The sequence below is a fragment of the Rana temporaria genome, chromosome 4 (genome assembly GCF_905171775.1).
Source record: "Rana temporaria chromosome 4, aRanTem1.1, whole genome shotgun sequence".
NCBI classification, from domain to species: Eukaryota; Metazoa; Chordata; class Amphibia; order Anura; family Ranidae; genus Rana; species Rana temporaria.
The window spans coordinates 72,566,962-72,583,682 of NC_053492.1; the positions used below are offsets into that span (position 1 = coordinate 72,566,962).

At 42.9% G+C, this 16,721-nt stretch overlaps 1 protein-coding gene across 1 annotated transcript in view; it reads left to right on the forward strand.

The window, feature by feature from the left end:
- The window catches only part of WDR35 (WD repeat domain 35), a 157,923-nt gene that overhangs the window by 63,979 nt on the left and 77,223 nt on the right, over positions 1-16,721 (forward strand). Inside the window, exons 14-17 of the mRNA XM_040348549.1 lie at positions 6,105-6,249; positions 6,342-6,411; positions 10,744-10,797; positions 12,691-12,800. Of these exons, the coding sequence (XP_040204483.1) occupies positions 6,105-6,249; positions 6,342-6,411; positions 10,744-10,797; positions 12,691-12,800 (379 nt within the window). The remainder of the gene's footprint in view (positions 1-6,104; positions 6,250-6,341; positions 6,412-10,743; positions 10,798-12,690; positions 12,801-16,721) is intronic.

Genomic DNA, 16,721 nt, shown 5'->3' on the forward strand with positions numbered 1-16,721 from the left:
GATTTCTGAGGTTACATTGTAAATCATTGTAAGCAGTGAAAATAATCTTTTGTCATAGTCCAGTTTTATTATTGTTCTTGTCCCATCTCAGTCCACGTACACCACTGCTTCCTAAAGAAAAATTTCAGCTTTGCAATGCAGAGACTGGCATTTAACCCATATGCTATCAAAAATGCTGGCTTGGAAAATGATACAACCAGAGGTAGCAAGGCAACTAGCATTTTCACAAGAAAGTCAGCAGTAATACCCTTATTATTTCCTCTTTACTTAAAGTGGATGTTGTAACGGAATGACCCGGGACACCCAGAGACTTTGTGAGGATGGGGGATACTCCTGTGTCAGCGTCACTGATAACTCTTGGGTCTGAGTCCACCCTGTGCCCTTTGGGCATGGGGTGGCAAGAGAATCATAATTCATGTATTACATGAGATGGGACATTAATAATAAATCATGATTGCCGGATGTCTTGAGATATCACAAGTTGTTGGCTATTCAATGTGGTGACTCATTCTATGATTAGCCCTGACTAGTGACATGCTAATTGAGTCAGGGCCTGGAAGACATTTCATTGTCCTTGTGAAAGGTGTTAATTGCATAGACTCCTAAGATATTCCATTGACCATTGTGTAAGGCTGTAGAGGTGTTAATCCAGGTCTACTCCCAGACCTCTAATTATGTATGCTAAATACTGTTTATGTGTGATAACACTGTCTAAAGCCTAGTGATGCTCAGAGGTGTGAATAGGTGTCAAGCTGTATGCGGAGACAGAGCGTCTGTCTGGGGATGTGGATTGGAAGGAGATCATTGTGTGATGATGTTTTGTTTGTTATGCTGTTAATGAAGGAATGTTTAGTAATTAGCCTTAGTGTGTGATTAGGGGGGGGTGCAGATTTCATTGTCCCTTTGAATACTTCCATGCCTTGTACTGTATATAAGCTGAGAAGAAACCATTAAAAGTTGTCTTCATTTGAAACCAGAGAACACGGAGCAAGTCTAGTTATTCTGGGAAATGGGAGGCCTGCTGGTTTGTCTGTTTGTCAGATGAGCTGTCGTAGTTGATGGAAGGTCGTAAACGGTGGTGACCGTTACAGATGTAAACCCAATTTTTTTTGTTTTTGATGTTACAATGTAGAGTATAAGATTTCCTATCGTCTGTGCCCATTCTTCCCACACAGAGTTAATCCAGCTCTGAGCAATCCTATTTTACTGTTCAGTGAAAATTAACAGACTTCCAGATAAAACCCTGTCTAAATTAAAAGTTCTTACCTCTCTCCTTGCTTTGAGTCACAGGTTATTTACATATCTAGCTTGGACATGTTTATCATATGTTATGTTATGTTTATCATAATATGAGGTGATCCACAGTTCATTGTATATTACCAGGATGTGTTATGTGGGGGAGGGGTGGATTTCTCACTTTTTATACTGTGGATCACCTCATATTATGATTAACATAACATATGATAAACAAGCTAGATATGTAAATAACCTGTCACTCAAAGCAAGGAGAGAGGAAATGACTTTTTATTTAGACAGGTTTTTATCTGGAAGTCAGTTAATTTTCACTGAACAATAAAAGAGGATTGCTCAGAGCTGGATTAACTCTGTGTGGCAAGACTGGGCACAGATGATAGGAAATCTTATACTCTACATTATGACATCAAAAAACATTTTTTTTTGGGGTTTACATCCACTTTAAAAGCTACACTGTCTGTAGTGTATGATGTACAGATGAGGTACAGTATGACGTTCAGCAAGTACAAGCACAGATATGACTTTCAGCAAGTATGAGCACAGATATGACTTTCAGCAAAGCTACCTGTGAAATATATGCTGATGACCCCTCCCAGAAGCAGAACAGGCTTCTGGGTAATGGCATAGCAGGCCAGTAAACAAATGCTTCATCCACTGGATATTTTAGAGTGTATCTGTTTTCATATCAAAAGATTGGTTGCTAAAAGTGTTTTCCTTTTCTCCAGCCAATGCCTGTGCACTCCATCACTCCCTGCAAATCATATGTAGCTTTTTGACTTTGGAAAAAATCAAACCCTTAAACCAGCCACAGATGGATCAAATCTCAAACAGATCAGCAAGGACCGGCAGAGATTTGATCCATTTATGGTCAGGCTGGTTCATCGAGAGACGTCAGCACAACCAGCCTGTCAGATTTTCTGTATGCGATCACTGCTGGCAGCTGTAACGGCCAGCAGTGATCATTGTTTTCTGCCAACAGGGAAGGCTCCCCACTGGCCGAACACAGAGCTGCGGGAGGGATTTCCCCATCAACACTGACTGTGTTGATGGTGGAATCGAGAGGTTTTCTTTCCTTCCACCCATCATGGAAAGGAAAAAAAAATATATAACCTATGGCTTGCTTTGGCCGCTCACTGAACACCCATTCTCCCTGACTTCCCCCATGGATTGTGGACACTCAGACACTTACTAGGCTTCTTTTAAAGATCATGCTGGCTGACCCATTCCTCCACTCCTTGCTGGCTCAAGGTGCCTATATGAGGCTTATCCTTATTATTTACTAGTGTCACAGCACGTCCATAGACAGCAGTCTAATACTAATTAAAGTTAAACTCCAGGCAGATATAAAATAAACTGATGCAGCTCTTAATTCATTTATATACATCACTGAAGCTGAATAAAACTTCCAGGACCAATGATCTTTCTGCCATTATGTACTAATATACATAGCATATTAATATGCCATCCTGGAGGAGTTGGATTGCCTGTGCAAACTCTATATGGTCCAGGTGTCGCGTCGTGCTACCAGTAGTGACACTGACAATAGCCAAATGTAAAACTAGTAAAAAACAGTCAGGAAAGATGAGTAGGGGAAAAAAATGTCGGTGGCCTACACCTATAAAACCATTCCTGTTTTGGAGGTCGTCTTATTGTTGCCCATTTAGTGCCCCTGTTGTTGATTTCATTAACACCAAAGCAGCTAAAACTGATTAACAACCCCCTCTGCTACTTACAGTGGATGTAAACCCTCCATACACCCAGTGAAGTGAACAGCCTCCGATGATGCACAGGGATGAACCAAATCTCCCTACATAGGTTTTACATGTATATCTGCTGTCTTCACATTTATATACTGTTTAAAAAGTTGAGATCGTGTTAGGAGATTTTCTCTTCCTGGTTAACACAGAGTGTGATGTCTCGGCATACAACCAAGATAGCTAAAATTGCTGATTGGAGGAAATGCACACACCCCCTCTCATCATAGGCAGAGACTCTCAGGGGTGTTTTGTAATAGGACCTGCTCCCTGCTATTCTATTTTAGAAACCTCCCTGGACTGAAGATTTTTTTATTTATTTTTTAGCAGATACCCTAGAGAATAAAATGGTGGTTGTTGTAATATTTTATGTCATGTCGTATTTGCACAGCGTTTTTTCAACCGCAATTTTTTTTTTTTAAATATACTTTAATGAATTAAAAAAAAAAAATAAACAGCAAAGTTAGCCCAATTTTTTTGTATTATGTGAAATAAGATGTTACACAGTGAGAATCGTGATCTTTATTCTAAGCAAAAAAATCGTGATTCTCATTTTAGCCTGAATGGTGTAGCTCTAGTATATGTATATACATTTGTGTTACAGGAAGGGGGATATGGAGCAATTTCACAGAAATAAGAAAAAAAGAGTGAAGGTCTTCTTTAACATTTCTCATTAGAACAGAAGGCAAGGGGAAATCTTCCAAAGAGCACCTGTTCTGGTGACCTCTTGGAGAGGATTAACATTTACTTTGGAGAAATCTCCACTGACTGTATCATGTGTCTCCAGAATAGGATGTCAACAGAATTTTTTTTAACGGGGGAAAAAAAATAACTAAAACTGTACAGATTTGCTTTAAATTTTCCTTTTTTTTTTTTTTTTAAATGATCCATATCTATGGCTTCTCTGGAGAAGAGACGCTTGACAGGGGATATGATTTAAATTTACAAATACTGTACTGGTGACCTCACAATAGGGATACTTTTTTTGCGGAAAGGGAGTTTAACAAAACACGTGTCCAATTCATTAAAATAGAAAAGAAAAGAGGTTTAAAGTGGATGTAAAGCCACTCTCATCCTTTCTAAACTACTGCCATAGTGCTGATCTATAAGGATATACATGCCTCCTGCATGTATCCTTACCTGTCAAATGTCCTCCCTCTGTCTGTTATAAGAACTGAAAAACTGCAGATTCTGTGGGTGGGTCTGTTGTCTGGAGCTCGGTGGGTGGAGTTGTGATGTCAGTAGACTTCCCGCTCCACCTCCACACTCCCCTTGTCAACATGCATTTTCTCCTGTGTATTCCTTACACTAAATTCTGCTATGATCACTAACATTCAGTCAAAATCCAGAAAAGTAACCACATGACTTCAGAAAAGGAGTGGGGGTGGGAATTGAAAAATAATACCTGTCTCAAGGCTAGTGCATGAGATATGTAAATAACCTGTCACTCACAGCAAGGGGGCGGAATGGACTTTTCTCTGTAAGTTCGTTTTATTTTACTGAACAATAAAAGAGGATTGCTCAAAGCTGGATTAACTCTGTGTGGCAAGACTGGGCATAGGTGATAGGAAATCTTATACTGCACATTGTGACATAAAAAAATTTTTTTTTAGGTTTATATCAAATTTAACCTTAAACTACGTAGAGGGTTGTTTACTGTAAGAGCGGCAAGGATGTGGAATTCCCTTCCACAGGCGGTGGTTTCACCGAGGGGCATCGATAGTTTCAATAAACTATTAGATAAGCACCTGAATGACCACAGCATACAGGGATATACAATGCAATACAGTTGAACCTCATAATCTGTTCCAGGAGTATGCTCGTAATCCAAAGTACTCACATATCAAAGCAAGTTTTCCCATTGAAGTCAATGGAAACGAAAATAATTTGTTCCGCATTGACTTCAATGGGATGCAATACCGAATTCAACCAGAGGTGGGGGGGGGCAGAGAGCCGAAAACGGCCGAAAAGGCCAGAGGACACTTTGGCTCGTTTCCTGCGCCCCTGTACCTCAGGCCAAATGAGGTACTGCAGGCCAATGTTCGGCTTTTCTTGGCTCCTGCGCCCCCGTACCTCAGGCCAAATGAGGTACTGCAGGCCTATTTAGCTTGAATTCTGCTCGTCTTGCGAGTCAACACTCGCAAACTGAGCCAGAATTTAAAAAAAAGTTGTTTGCAAATCAAAACGCTCTTAAACCAAGTCACTCTTAAACCGAGGTTCCACTGTACTGACATATAATCACACACATAGGATGGACTTGATGGACTTGTGTCTTTTTTTTCAACCTCACCTACTATGTATTTATGCAAGAATGGAGCTGAAAGAGTTTGCAGCGTTCACTGTTTCTCTACACAGCCCACTTGACTGCACACATGGCCACTGTTTTGTGACTTGGTGTGACAGTAGGGCTCAGCTGAATCCTTTGAGCAACATCAGCACCGCTTTTCTTGTCTGCAGCTTATGCCGCGTACACTCGATCATTTTTCGGCATGAAAAAAACGTTTTTAAAAAATGTCATTTAAAACGATTGTATGTGGGCTTCACATCATTTTTCGGGTTCTGAAAAACGACAAAAAAAAATTCGAACATGCTGCATTTTTTAACGACGTTTTAAACAATGTCATTTTTCGGGTTGTAAAAAATGGTCGTGTGTGGGCTAAAACGACGTGAAAAACCCGCGCATGCTCAGAAGCAAGTTATGACATGGGAGCGCTTGTTCTGGTTAAACTTCCGTTCATAATGGAGTAAGCACATTCATCACGCTGTAACAGACTGAAAAGCGTGAATCGTCTTTTACTAACACGAAATCGGCAAAAGCAGCCCCAAGGGTGGCGGCATCCGCACGGAACTTCCCCTTTATAGTGCCGTCGCACGTGTTGTACGTCACCGCGCTTTGCTAGAGCATTTTTTTTTAAATGCCTGTGTGTGGGCAATGTCGTTTTAAAGATGAAGTTGGAAAAAAAACATCGTTTTTTTCTACATGCTGAAAATCGATCGTGTGTACGTGGCATTAGAGTTCTCAGGTGAATGGAATCCCACTCTTCAGTTTTCACATTAAATGTTCCTGTTTTGTCTAAATCTGTTTTCTTTCCGCAGTGCCCTTGTTTGTGACTATGACCAAAACCCATGTTATCGCTGCATCTAAAGAAGCCTTTTATGTCTGGCAGTACAGAGTAGCAAAAAAGCTGACTGCAATGGAAATCAATCAGTTGTTACGGACCAGGAAAGAGGGGAGAGAACGGTAAACATCTGAACTATGGTATCATTCACAGCATCACGCTATAGTCAGCTGATCTCAGTTGAAATGTTCTATCATGTTTTTGTTTTTTGCAGGGTGTTTCACATCGATGATAGCCCCGCCGGAGTGGGTGACAGTCTGATGGACTTTAATAAAGCATTGGTGGTAAATAGATTATGATAGTTTTTCCTTGTCCTTAGTCTTTCCTTGGGCCAGTATGTGGAAATTCTTGTAAAGTGCACATCTTAACGGAATTCAACAACATACTGGGCTAGATTCAGAAAGATAAGCGTATCTTTCTGCGGGCGTAACGTATCTCAGATACGTTACGCCGCTGTAAATTAGGGCGCAAGTTCCGTATTCAGAAAGAACTTGCGCCCTAAGTTACGGCGGCATAACGTATGTGGGCCGGCGTAAGCCTGCCTAATTCAAATGGGGATGATGTGGGCGTGTTTTATTTAAATGAATGGTGACCCCGCGGAATGCGCCGTTCGTGAAAGAATCCCAGTGCGCATGCTCGAAATTCCACCGCAAATCGCCATTGCTTTCGACGTGAACGTAAATTACGTCCAGCCCTATTCGCAAACGACGTAAAATTTTCAAAATTTGACGCGGGAACGACGTCCATACTTAACATAGGATACGCCTCATATAGCAGGGGTAACTTTACGCCAAAAAAAGCCTAACGTAAACAACGTAAAAAAATGCGCAGGCCGGACGTACGTTTCTGAATCAGCGTATCTAGCTCATTTGCATATTCCTAGCGGCCAGCGTAAATATGCAGCCTAAGATACTACGGTGTAAGACACTTACGCCGGTCGGATCTTAGGGAAATCTATGCGTAACTGATTCTATGAATCAGTCGCATAGATACAACGCCGCAACTCAGCGATACAAAGGAGTATCTGGCGATACGCCGTCGTATCTCGTACCTGAATCTAGCCCACTGTGTATTGAAAACTTGGATTTATTTACAAGTGCAGTTAGGGCTGGACAGTCGATTTCTGCAGTTGGAATCACAGATTTATGCAAACTGTTGTGACTGGGAAGCCTATACAAAGTTACGAGTGAGTAACTTGTATAACGCTACAAATGCAAACTAAATCACCTCAAAGCGCTTGTTTCCATCCAGTGTCGTCCTTATCCTTCAGAAGAGGTGAGTCTTAAGTTTTTTCCTGAAATCCCGATGGTTTTCTTCCATGCGGATGTTTGTGGGAAGAGCGTTCCATAGCCGTGGTCCTTGGACTGCAAATCTTCGTTCTCCCTTAGATTTGTAGTGGGATTTGGGGATGTGGAGGAGGTTTTGGTTAGTTGATCGAAGAATGCGATTGGTGTTGTCGTTTTTTTTTTTTTTTTTCTCGCATAAGTATTGAGGGGCTTTTCCTTGTGTACATTTGTGGGTGAGGCAGAGGGCCTTGAATGTCACCCGATCCTCAGTGAAGGGGTGATTGAATCCCAGGGTTTTTCTCCTGTTACCAGTCTGGCTGCCATGTTCTGGACGACCTGTAGGCAAGAAATCTGGTATTTGGGTAGTCCTAAGTAGAGGGAGTTTGTGTAGTCGAGTCGGAAATTGATAATTGTTCCGACTACTACCGCTGTCTTCTTCCGGGATGAAGCGGAAGGCCGCGTACACACGATCGGTTAAACCGATGAGAATGTTCTGATGGACCGTTTTCATTGGTCCAAACCGATCGTGTGTGGGCCCCATCGGTTATTTATCCATCTGTTAAAAAAAAGCAATCTTGTTTTAAATTTAACCGATGGATACCTAACCGATAGAAAAAAAACGATCGTTTGTAGGCACGTCCATCGGTTAAAAATCCATGCATGCTCAGAATCAAGTCGACGCATGCTTGGAAGCATTGATTTTTTTTTCAACACGTTGTTGTGTTTTACGTCACCGCGTTCTGACACGATCGTTTTTTTAACCAATGGTGTGTAGGCACGACTGACTATCAGTCAGCTTCATCGGTTAACCAATGAATACGGTCCATCAGACCGTTTTCATCAGGTGGACCGATCGTGTGTACAGGGCTGATGAGTCTACGCAGTAGGCGGACCAACGCTGTTGGCATGTATCTGCACATGCAACTTACCTGGGGGAACTAAAATACAAAATATAAGATGTCATGGGGTGCACCACAAAACATTGGCCCAGATTCACAGAGAGCAAGGTGCACATTACGCCGCCGTAGAGTAACCAATGTACGCTACGCCAACGCAGCACAAAGAGGCAAGCAATGCATTCAGCAAGCCAGTGCTCCCAACGCTGCGCCAGCGTGGCGTGGGATTCGAAGGCGTACGCCGGCGTAGGTGGAAGTGGGCGTGACCCATGCAAATGATGGGCCGAGCGCCAGAACCACGTCGGAACAACTGCCTAAACTACGCCGGATCACTGCGTACGGCGTGAACGTAACCTACGCCCAGCCAGACACACGTCCAACGTAAAATACGCCTGCTTGTGTTCCCTGGTGCAGACCTTTGCATGTCTGCTTCTGGGTTGCACCTCCTTTATGGGGAATAACTTTACGCCGGACGTACAACTTACGCGCACCTCTCGTAGCCTGCGTCGGGCGCCCAGCCTAAATGTGCTCTCACCCTACGCCGGCGTAAGCAAGCTACATCTGCGGGGTGTAGCCTGGTTTTAGGCGCATATCTGTTTGTGTGTCTGGCGCACAGATACGACGACGCACATTTGCACTTACGTCGGCGTAAGTTGTTATACGTCGGCGTAAGTGCTTTGTGAATCTGGGCCATTGTTTTTTAAGACAAAGTATATTTTTTTTGTATTATTATCGTTATTATTATTTTAGAGAACAGTTTCTAGATCTTGCACATTTGCATTATGGTTATGTTATGTTATGTTATGTTATGTAGGCCTTTTAAAGGCAAATAATGCTTAGCAGAGTCCTTGCTTAAGGTAAAGCTTTAACTGAGAGAAAAGCTGTTCAGGTGTGAGTGAGAAGGCTTTGATGGAAGCAGCCATTTCATAACTGTCCTGATCTGTGCAGTCCTTGAGGCTGGATTCACACCTATGCATTTTTACCGCTTTTTGCATTTTGCAGATTTGCACTGTAGAACATGTTAAATGGGCTGTAGTGCAAATCTGCAAAATGCAAAAACTCTAAAAATGCATAGGTGTGAATCCAGCCCTAAAATATAACTGACGACAAAATATTTTTTAAGATCAGGATAGAGAGGGGCAAAAGCTTAGAATTACTTTCAGTTTTTTTTTTTTTTTTTGCTGTCTGTCTCCAATTCACTCTCTCTTTATTTGACCTTATCACCAATGTTGCTGGGAATAAAAATGAGGGTAAACCTAAAATTCTAAGTTGACAACAGAACAGAAATGTCCAATGTGGGAGGGAGGGGATATATGCGCCCAGCTCAAATTTTATGAATAGGGTTTACATTCATTTTTAATTCCTTAATCGATAGGGACAGAGCCGTGCAATTTAATATATTCTTGTTCAGAGTTGAATGAGATTTGGTAACTTTATCAACGGAAAACACAGAGTGGGGCTTGCAGGGCAATGACAGTGTTTTAGTGGGAAGACATTAAAAAAATAATGGCATTACCCAAACTTTTTTTTACAGCAATAGTATTAAATGTAGTCATATTTAAAGCAGAACTACACTGCATCTGAGCACCACAAGCCACAAATGCTATTTAATTCATCTTTAATATTCAATGCAAACTCCCCCATCCATCCATGTCTCTATGCTTTATTCTGTTGAGAAATCACTTTGAAAAACACCCTCTAGCATTTCTGGCCGTGGCAATCTTGAGTAAGGGCAGATGATTTATAAAGCATTTACTTCCTTGAATCCAACTGCCCTTGGCTCAGGCATGTAGGCAGGAAGGTTTTCTTAGCTGAAAGAGCCCCTCCTCTTCTGAAGACTCCTGGAATGTATGACATACCGTATATACTCGAGTATAAGCCGACCCAAATATAAGCCGAGGCACCTAATTTTACCACAAAAAACTGGGAAAACCTATTGACACGAGTATAAGCCTAACTGTGTCCATGTCCATGCCTAACTGTGTCCATGCCCATGCCTCACTGTGCCCATGACTAGACTGACGTTTAACATGGGAGTCTATGAAAGGGGTGCCCGGCTTTGAAAAATCGGTGCTCCCCAGCTGTTGGTCCCCCAGACAACAAACTTTGCACACTTGTAAAGGAGAAATGGGGCTACGACCGGCCGGTAACGGGTCCCAAAAGCCCGGGAGATCAGGCGCAAAAAGGTGACTCGAGTATAAGCCTAGGGGGGGCATTTTCAGCACAAAAAATGTGCTGAAAAACTCGGCTTATACCCGAGTATATACGGTAATTCGTCTAGGCATGAAAACTAGGAAGTAACTGAAGAAATGTAAAAAAAAAAAAAAAAATGATGATTAAGTATAGTCAAAGTTGATTAAGAGAGTGAAGTTCCACTTTAATTTTTTTTTTTTTTTTTTTTGCTGCTTGTAATTATTGTATTTTGATATTTCAGGCTACAAGGGATCTTATTTGCAGCATAACTGCATCTGAAAAAGTCCTAATTGTGGTAAGTGCTATAGAAGTATAACCGTTCTCATATATTCTCTCACCGACTAACTCCCTTTTACTTTATAAGGCTCTGATAGAAAATAGAATGTAGATGCTGAGTGAGTGTTAGTAGGGAAATGTAAATTGTTCTTACATTAGATCCACAATACACATTATGAGATATGTAAGGCATGTGATGCAACAATGAGCTGATATGTAGGAAGCAGTGTCTGAATTATGCAGCAATTCAGCATAAAAATGCACTCTGCTCTGCTATATTGCTGAAAATTAAGTTAGTAATAAATGCATTGTATACAAACAACGGTTAGACATGAATTAGCATCCTCAGGAAAGAAGCAGAAGACTTATTATAACAGTAACCCCAGAATCGGAGAGAATAGTAGCTATAGAATGATAAAATGAAAGTACAACTATGGGCAAAACCTTTTTTTTTTTTTCTCATTTTGGATCGAGTAAGGGAGGGTTATAACCCCTGTCAGATTTTTTTTTTTCTTCTTGCCATCTGTTTCCAATTGCAGAGGTTTCCCCCTTCACTTGCTGTCTCATAGCCAAACAGAAAGTGAGAGGGAATCCCTGCAAATTAAAGGAATTTCTTGGGGACCCCCAGGTCACATGAGCTATTTTCCCCTATTGGAGGATTTCCCCTCTATTACTTTTCTGGGGACAACTCAAAATTTGGAATTTTCTTTTACTTTAACCTTTAACCACTTTAGGACCACCCACCACATAAATACTGCGGCTGGGCGGCCCTATTTTTGTGCAAATCAATGTACCTGTACGTCGTTTTGTGCACGAGACACTGTAGCCAGCGGGGGAGCCATTGGGTGGGTCCGGCGGCCGCAATGTCCGCCAGTCACCTATGATCGCTCTTCCAATGTAATCAAAGCAGTTCCCCATTCTGTCAGGGGAGTACAGTGTGATTGTCTGTTCCTAGTGATCAGGAACAGCAATCTCCCTCTACTCCCAATCCGTTCACTCCCCTCACAGTTAGAAACGCCTCCCTAGGACACGTTTAACCCCTTGATCGCCCCCTAGTGCTGACCTTTTCCCTGCCAGAGTAATTTATACAGTGATCAGTGGATATTTTTAGCTCTGATCACTTCAATAATGTCAAAGGTCCCAAAAAAGTTTCAAAGGCCAGATCTGTCCGCTGCAATGTCGCAGTCCCGCTAAATATCGCAGATCACCATCATTACTAGTAATAGAAATGCTGTAAATCTTTCCCCTATTTTGTAGACGCTATAACTTTTGCGCAAACCAAGCAATATACGCTTATTGCGTTTTTTTTTTTTTTTTAAATATGTAGCAGAATACACATCAGCCTAAACTTTTTTTATATATATTTTTTGGAATATGTATTATAGCAGAAAGTAAAAAATTATGTTGTTGTTTTTTTCAAAATTGTCAGTCTTTTTTTGTTTATAGCACGAAAAATAAAAACTGCAGAGGTGATCAAATACCACCAAAAGAAAGCTCTATTTGTAGGATTTTTTTTTAAAAAAGTAAAAAAATAAATATATATATATATATATATATATATATATATATATATATATATATATAGTTTTTATCAGTTACAGTATTAAACAGAGACATAATGCCATCTACAGTCTGCAGTAGCATATGAAAGTTTGGGATCACATGATCAGAAACCACGCTAATTGGATCTTGAGTATTAGTGGGGAGAAACTGTCTGGTAACTGGGTTAAACATTTAGCAGGTGCACAAAGTGTCCGCTGGAAGCTGCCAAATCGATAACATTTATTAACATGTCCACAGCACAGGACACATTTTATGAATAGAAAGATGTACATCTAAGTAAAATGTGTAAGCACATGATTTTTGAGAATAAAAGTTTTGTGTCATGTTAAACCTTTGCAATGTTCTCTAGGCACGCGAGTCGGGAGCAGTACATAGGTATAGTCTACCCAATGTGGCATTAGTACAGAAGTATGGACTGAGCTGCCGTGCTTTTCAGATGAGTCTGAACTGCAATTCCAGGTGTGTATACTAAACCTGTTCCTCATTTTACTTACATTAAGGCCCCTTTCACATTGGGACGGGGGCGGCGGTAAAGCACCGCTATTTTTAGCTTAGCTTTACTGTCAATTTTGCGGTGCTATTCGGCCGGTAGCGGGGAGCTTTTACCCCCCACTTGCGGCTGAGAAATGGTTAAAACCACAGGATTTTGATGGGTCATTTCAGTAGTTATCAATAGTCTCCTGGTCAGTGTAACTCTCTGGCTTCCTATATCTCTTGGGAACTCCAGTGAAATGATCTCCCTATTATAGCTCCTGGATTTGTTCCTGCCCAATTTTTGAGGTTTATTTGTTCAAATTCTTTTGGTATTTTTGGTAATATAGAATAAAATAAATTGCAACGTAGAAAATAGCACCCCCTTACAAAGGCAGTGGCAAGCAAGTGAGCCTGTAAACTTATTTGTAGTGATCTTGTCATTGAAATTCTTTAGCTTGAGCTATTGTCCTTAAGCAGTCCCAACTAGTACTTTATGAAGCATGCGTTCCTTGTCTAAGCCTGAATTCAGCTTTTCACTGGCTTGTAACAATTTGATGTAAAGACAAGTTTCAGGTAGTTATACTAGCTACTTGTGTGGCATACAGAGACACCCAAGTGGGGTAAGCAAATGGAGGTTTAACTTGCCTATATGGGCACCTCTGCATCATCTCTTTTGGTGACATGTTCCTTTACCAGTATAAAACCTCATTGAGAATCCAAAGGTCTTGGACCTTCTTGAGAACTGAGCGTGACCAGAATCATTTACAGAATGGTCTGGGTGGAAACAGAGATGTTCTTACATAGTTACATAGTAGGTGAGGTTGAAAAAAGAAACAAGTCCATCAAGTCCAACCTATGTGTGTGATTATATGTATTACATTGTATATCTCTGTATGTTGCGGTCGTTCAGGTGCTTATCTAATAGTTTTTTTAAACTATCGATGCTCCCCACTGAGATCACCACCTGTGGAAGGGAATTCCACATCCTTGCCGCTCTTACAGTAAAGAACCCTCTACGTAGTTTAAGGTTAAACCTCTTCTCTTCTAATTTTAGTGAGTGGCCGCGTGTCTTGTTAAACTCCCTTCTGCGAAAAAGTTTTATCCCAATTGTGGGGTCACCAGTACGGTATTTGTAAATTGAAATCATATCCCCTCTCAAGTGTCTCTTCTCCAGAGAGAATAAGTTCTGTGCTCGCAACCTTTCCTCATAATAATATCCTCCAGACCCTTTATTAGCCTTGTTGCCCTTCTTTGTACTCTCTCCATTTCCAGTACATCCTTCCTGAGGACTGGTGCCCAGAACTGGACAGCATACTCCAGGTGCGGCCGGACCAGAGTCTTGTAGAGTGGGAGAATTAATGTTTTCTCTCTGGAGTTAATCCCCTTTTTTAATGCATGCCAATATTCTGTTTGCTTTGTTTTTTTTTTTAAATCAGAACGTCGTTTAATGAGCATGAAAGTCAAATGGTTACAAAGAATGCAATAATCGGTGCAACATGCACCACAAGCAAGGATACATTTCAATGTCAAATATGCAGACATGACAGACATAGTAAAGGCAGAGTAAGTAACACATGAATATGCACTACAACATGCGGGGATGGGACGTGTTAGATGTGAGGACCGCGGCCCAATAAAGCCCAAAAGGTGCAAAAAAGGGGGGGCGCTAATCTGGGGAAACAGCGCATGTGGAGGCCTCTCCCAACCATCTATCCCAGATCTTGTTATATTTACCGGGGCAACCCCTGTGGACATAAAGAAGCTTTTTAAAGGGTAGGGTGTCATTAACAGCTTTAGTCCACTGTTGCAGGGTAGGGGGAGAGCCCCTAAGCCATGTTTTCGCTATCTGAAGCCGAGCAAGGAACAACGTCTCTTGTAGAAATATATTAAGGTACTTTTCGGCCTCAGACAGCGAAAACAGTCCAAACAAGCATTGTCTTGGGCTAAGAGAGAGGGGGGAGCCCATGCGGTCGTGAAGAAATCGGACCACCTGGATCCAGTAGTCCTGCACGCAGGGGCATTCCCAGATGAGATGATAGAAGGTAGGATCATGGGAGTCACAGCCCGGGCAGTTAGGGTTGCCGTCCGGCCTAAACTTTAAAATGCGACGGGGCGTTAGGTATGACCGATGCAGGATGTATAACTGGGTGAGGCGGTCGGAAATCTTGGGGGAGACTAATCTGCAATTAACGAGGACTTTGTCCCAATCCTCCGACGACAGCACCCCCAAGTCAGGTTCCCAACGAGTTTTCGCCTGCTGGAGAGTGACAGCCGCCGAGGGAGCCAGGAGGTATGAGTAGAATTGAGAAGTCAATTTCTTAGGGTCCGAACCCAGGACGATGTCAACAGGGAGTGGGGTCTCGAGAAGTGGGATGGTAGTACCAAATTGTGTGGTAAGTGCGTGGCGAAGCTGGAGGTAGCGGAAAAACATGTGATTTGCTAGGGCATGGGTATCTTTAAGGGATTGGAAGGACCTGACCGAACCGTGTGCAACGACTTGTGTAAGATAAATAATTCCGCTCCTAACCCAGATGCCATGGTCAGGGACCATGGCCAATTCAGGCAGTTGGGGATTATCCCAAAGGGGTGTGTGAGAGTGGGGGGACGGAGCCTTGCCAACCGACATGGCAATCTGCCAAATTTTGCGATGGTGGAAGAGCAGCTGATTCCTGTCGTCCGATCGCCTAGAGTTGCGGGGTGCACAATACGTGAGCTGGAAAGGGTGCGAGACCGGGCCATGGGCCTTGGAGCACACCATGGCCAGATATCGCCTCCCATCAGAATGGTGGATGTGATAGAAGTGGGAGAGCTGGGATGCGACATAGTACAGGAACAGGTCTGGAACCGAAGCGCCCCCTTGACTGGAGGGGCACTTCAGGACCCGCCACGGCAGTTTATGCCGAGATGGGCCCCAGATGAATGAGTTAAGAATGGACTCCATGGCCTTAAAAATACGGGGGGGGATATATAGCGGAGCATGCCAAAAGGCATAGAGCAGCTTCGGGAGGAGGATCATTTTTACTAGGCTTACCCGGCCCATCACCCCAAGAGGGAGACGGGACCACGTTTGAGTTTTGGACTTCAGCGTCTGGAAAAGTGGCTCAATGTTGAGACGTATGTAATCTAAGGGGGATCTAGTGACATGAACGCCCAGGTATTTAACAACATCCGACCGCAGCAGTGGAAGGGCCGCCTGTGTCGCAGTAGGGGGGCCTAGATCTAGGGGGAGGATATGGGACTTAGTCCAGTTTATCTGTAGGCCCGAAAATTCCCCGAACTGGGTTATAACCTGAAGGGCCATTTGGAGTGAGGGGCCTGCATCTGATAGGTAAAGGAGCATGTCATCAGCGTAGAGGCTGAGTAGTTCGGTAACCTGTCCGCATCGCAGCCCGTTAATCCCCGGATGACTACGTAGGGCTATACTCAGGGGTTCCACTGCAAGGGCATAGAGCATGGGTGAGACGGGGCAGCCCTGGCGAGTACCGCGAGAGAGAGGAAAAGGAGAGGAGGTCCTACCATTGACCCTGATACGCGCCGTGGGTGCCTGATATAGGAGTTGGAGCCATTTTACAAAGCGGGGGCCGAAACCGAATCTGCCAAGGCTTTCCCAAAGGTATGGCCATTCCACTGAATCGAAAGCCTTGGCAGCGTCGAGGCTAACTATCACTCTGGAGCCCACCTCTACGTGCTGAGCCTGAAGGTTCATGTAGAGCCTGCGGAGGTTGAAGGCCGTGTTTTTGTTGGGCATGAACCCAGTCTGGTCGGGGTGTATCAGGCTGGAGATAATTTTGTTAAGGCGCAGGGCAAGGATTTTAGCAAGGATCTTCACATCTAGCTGGAGGAGTGAAATGGGGCGGTAAGACTCGGGGAGCATGGGGTCCTTGCCTGGTTTCGGTATAAGGACAA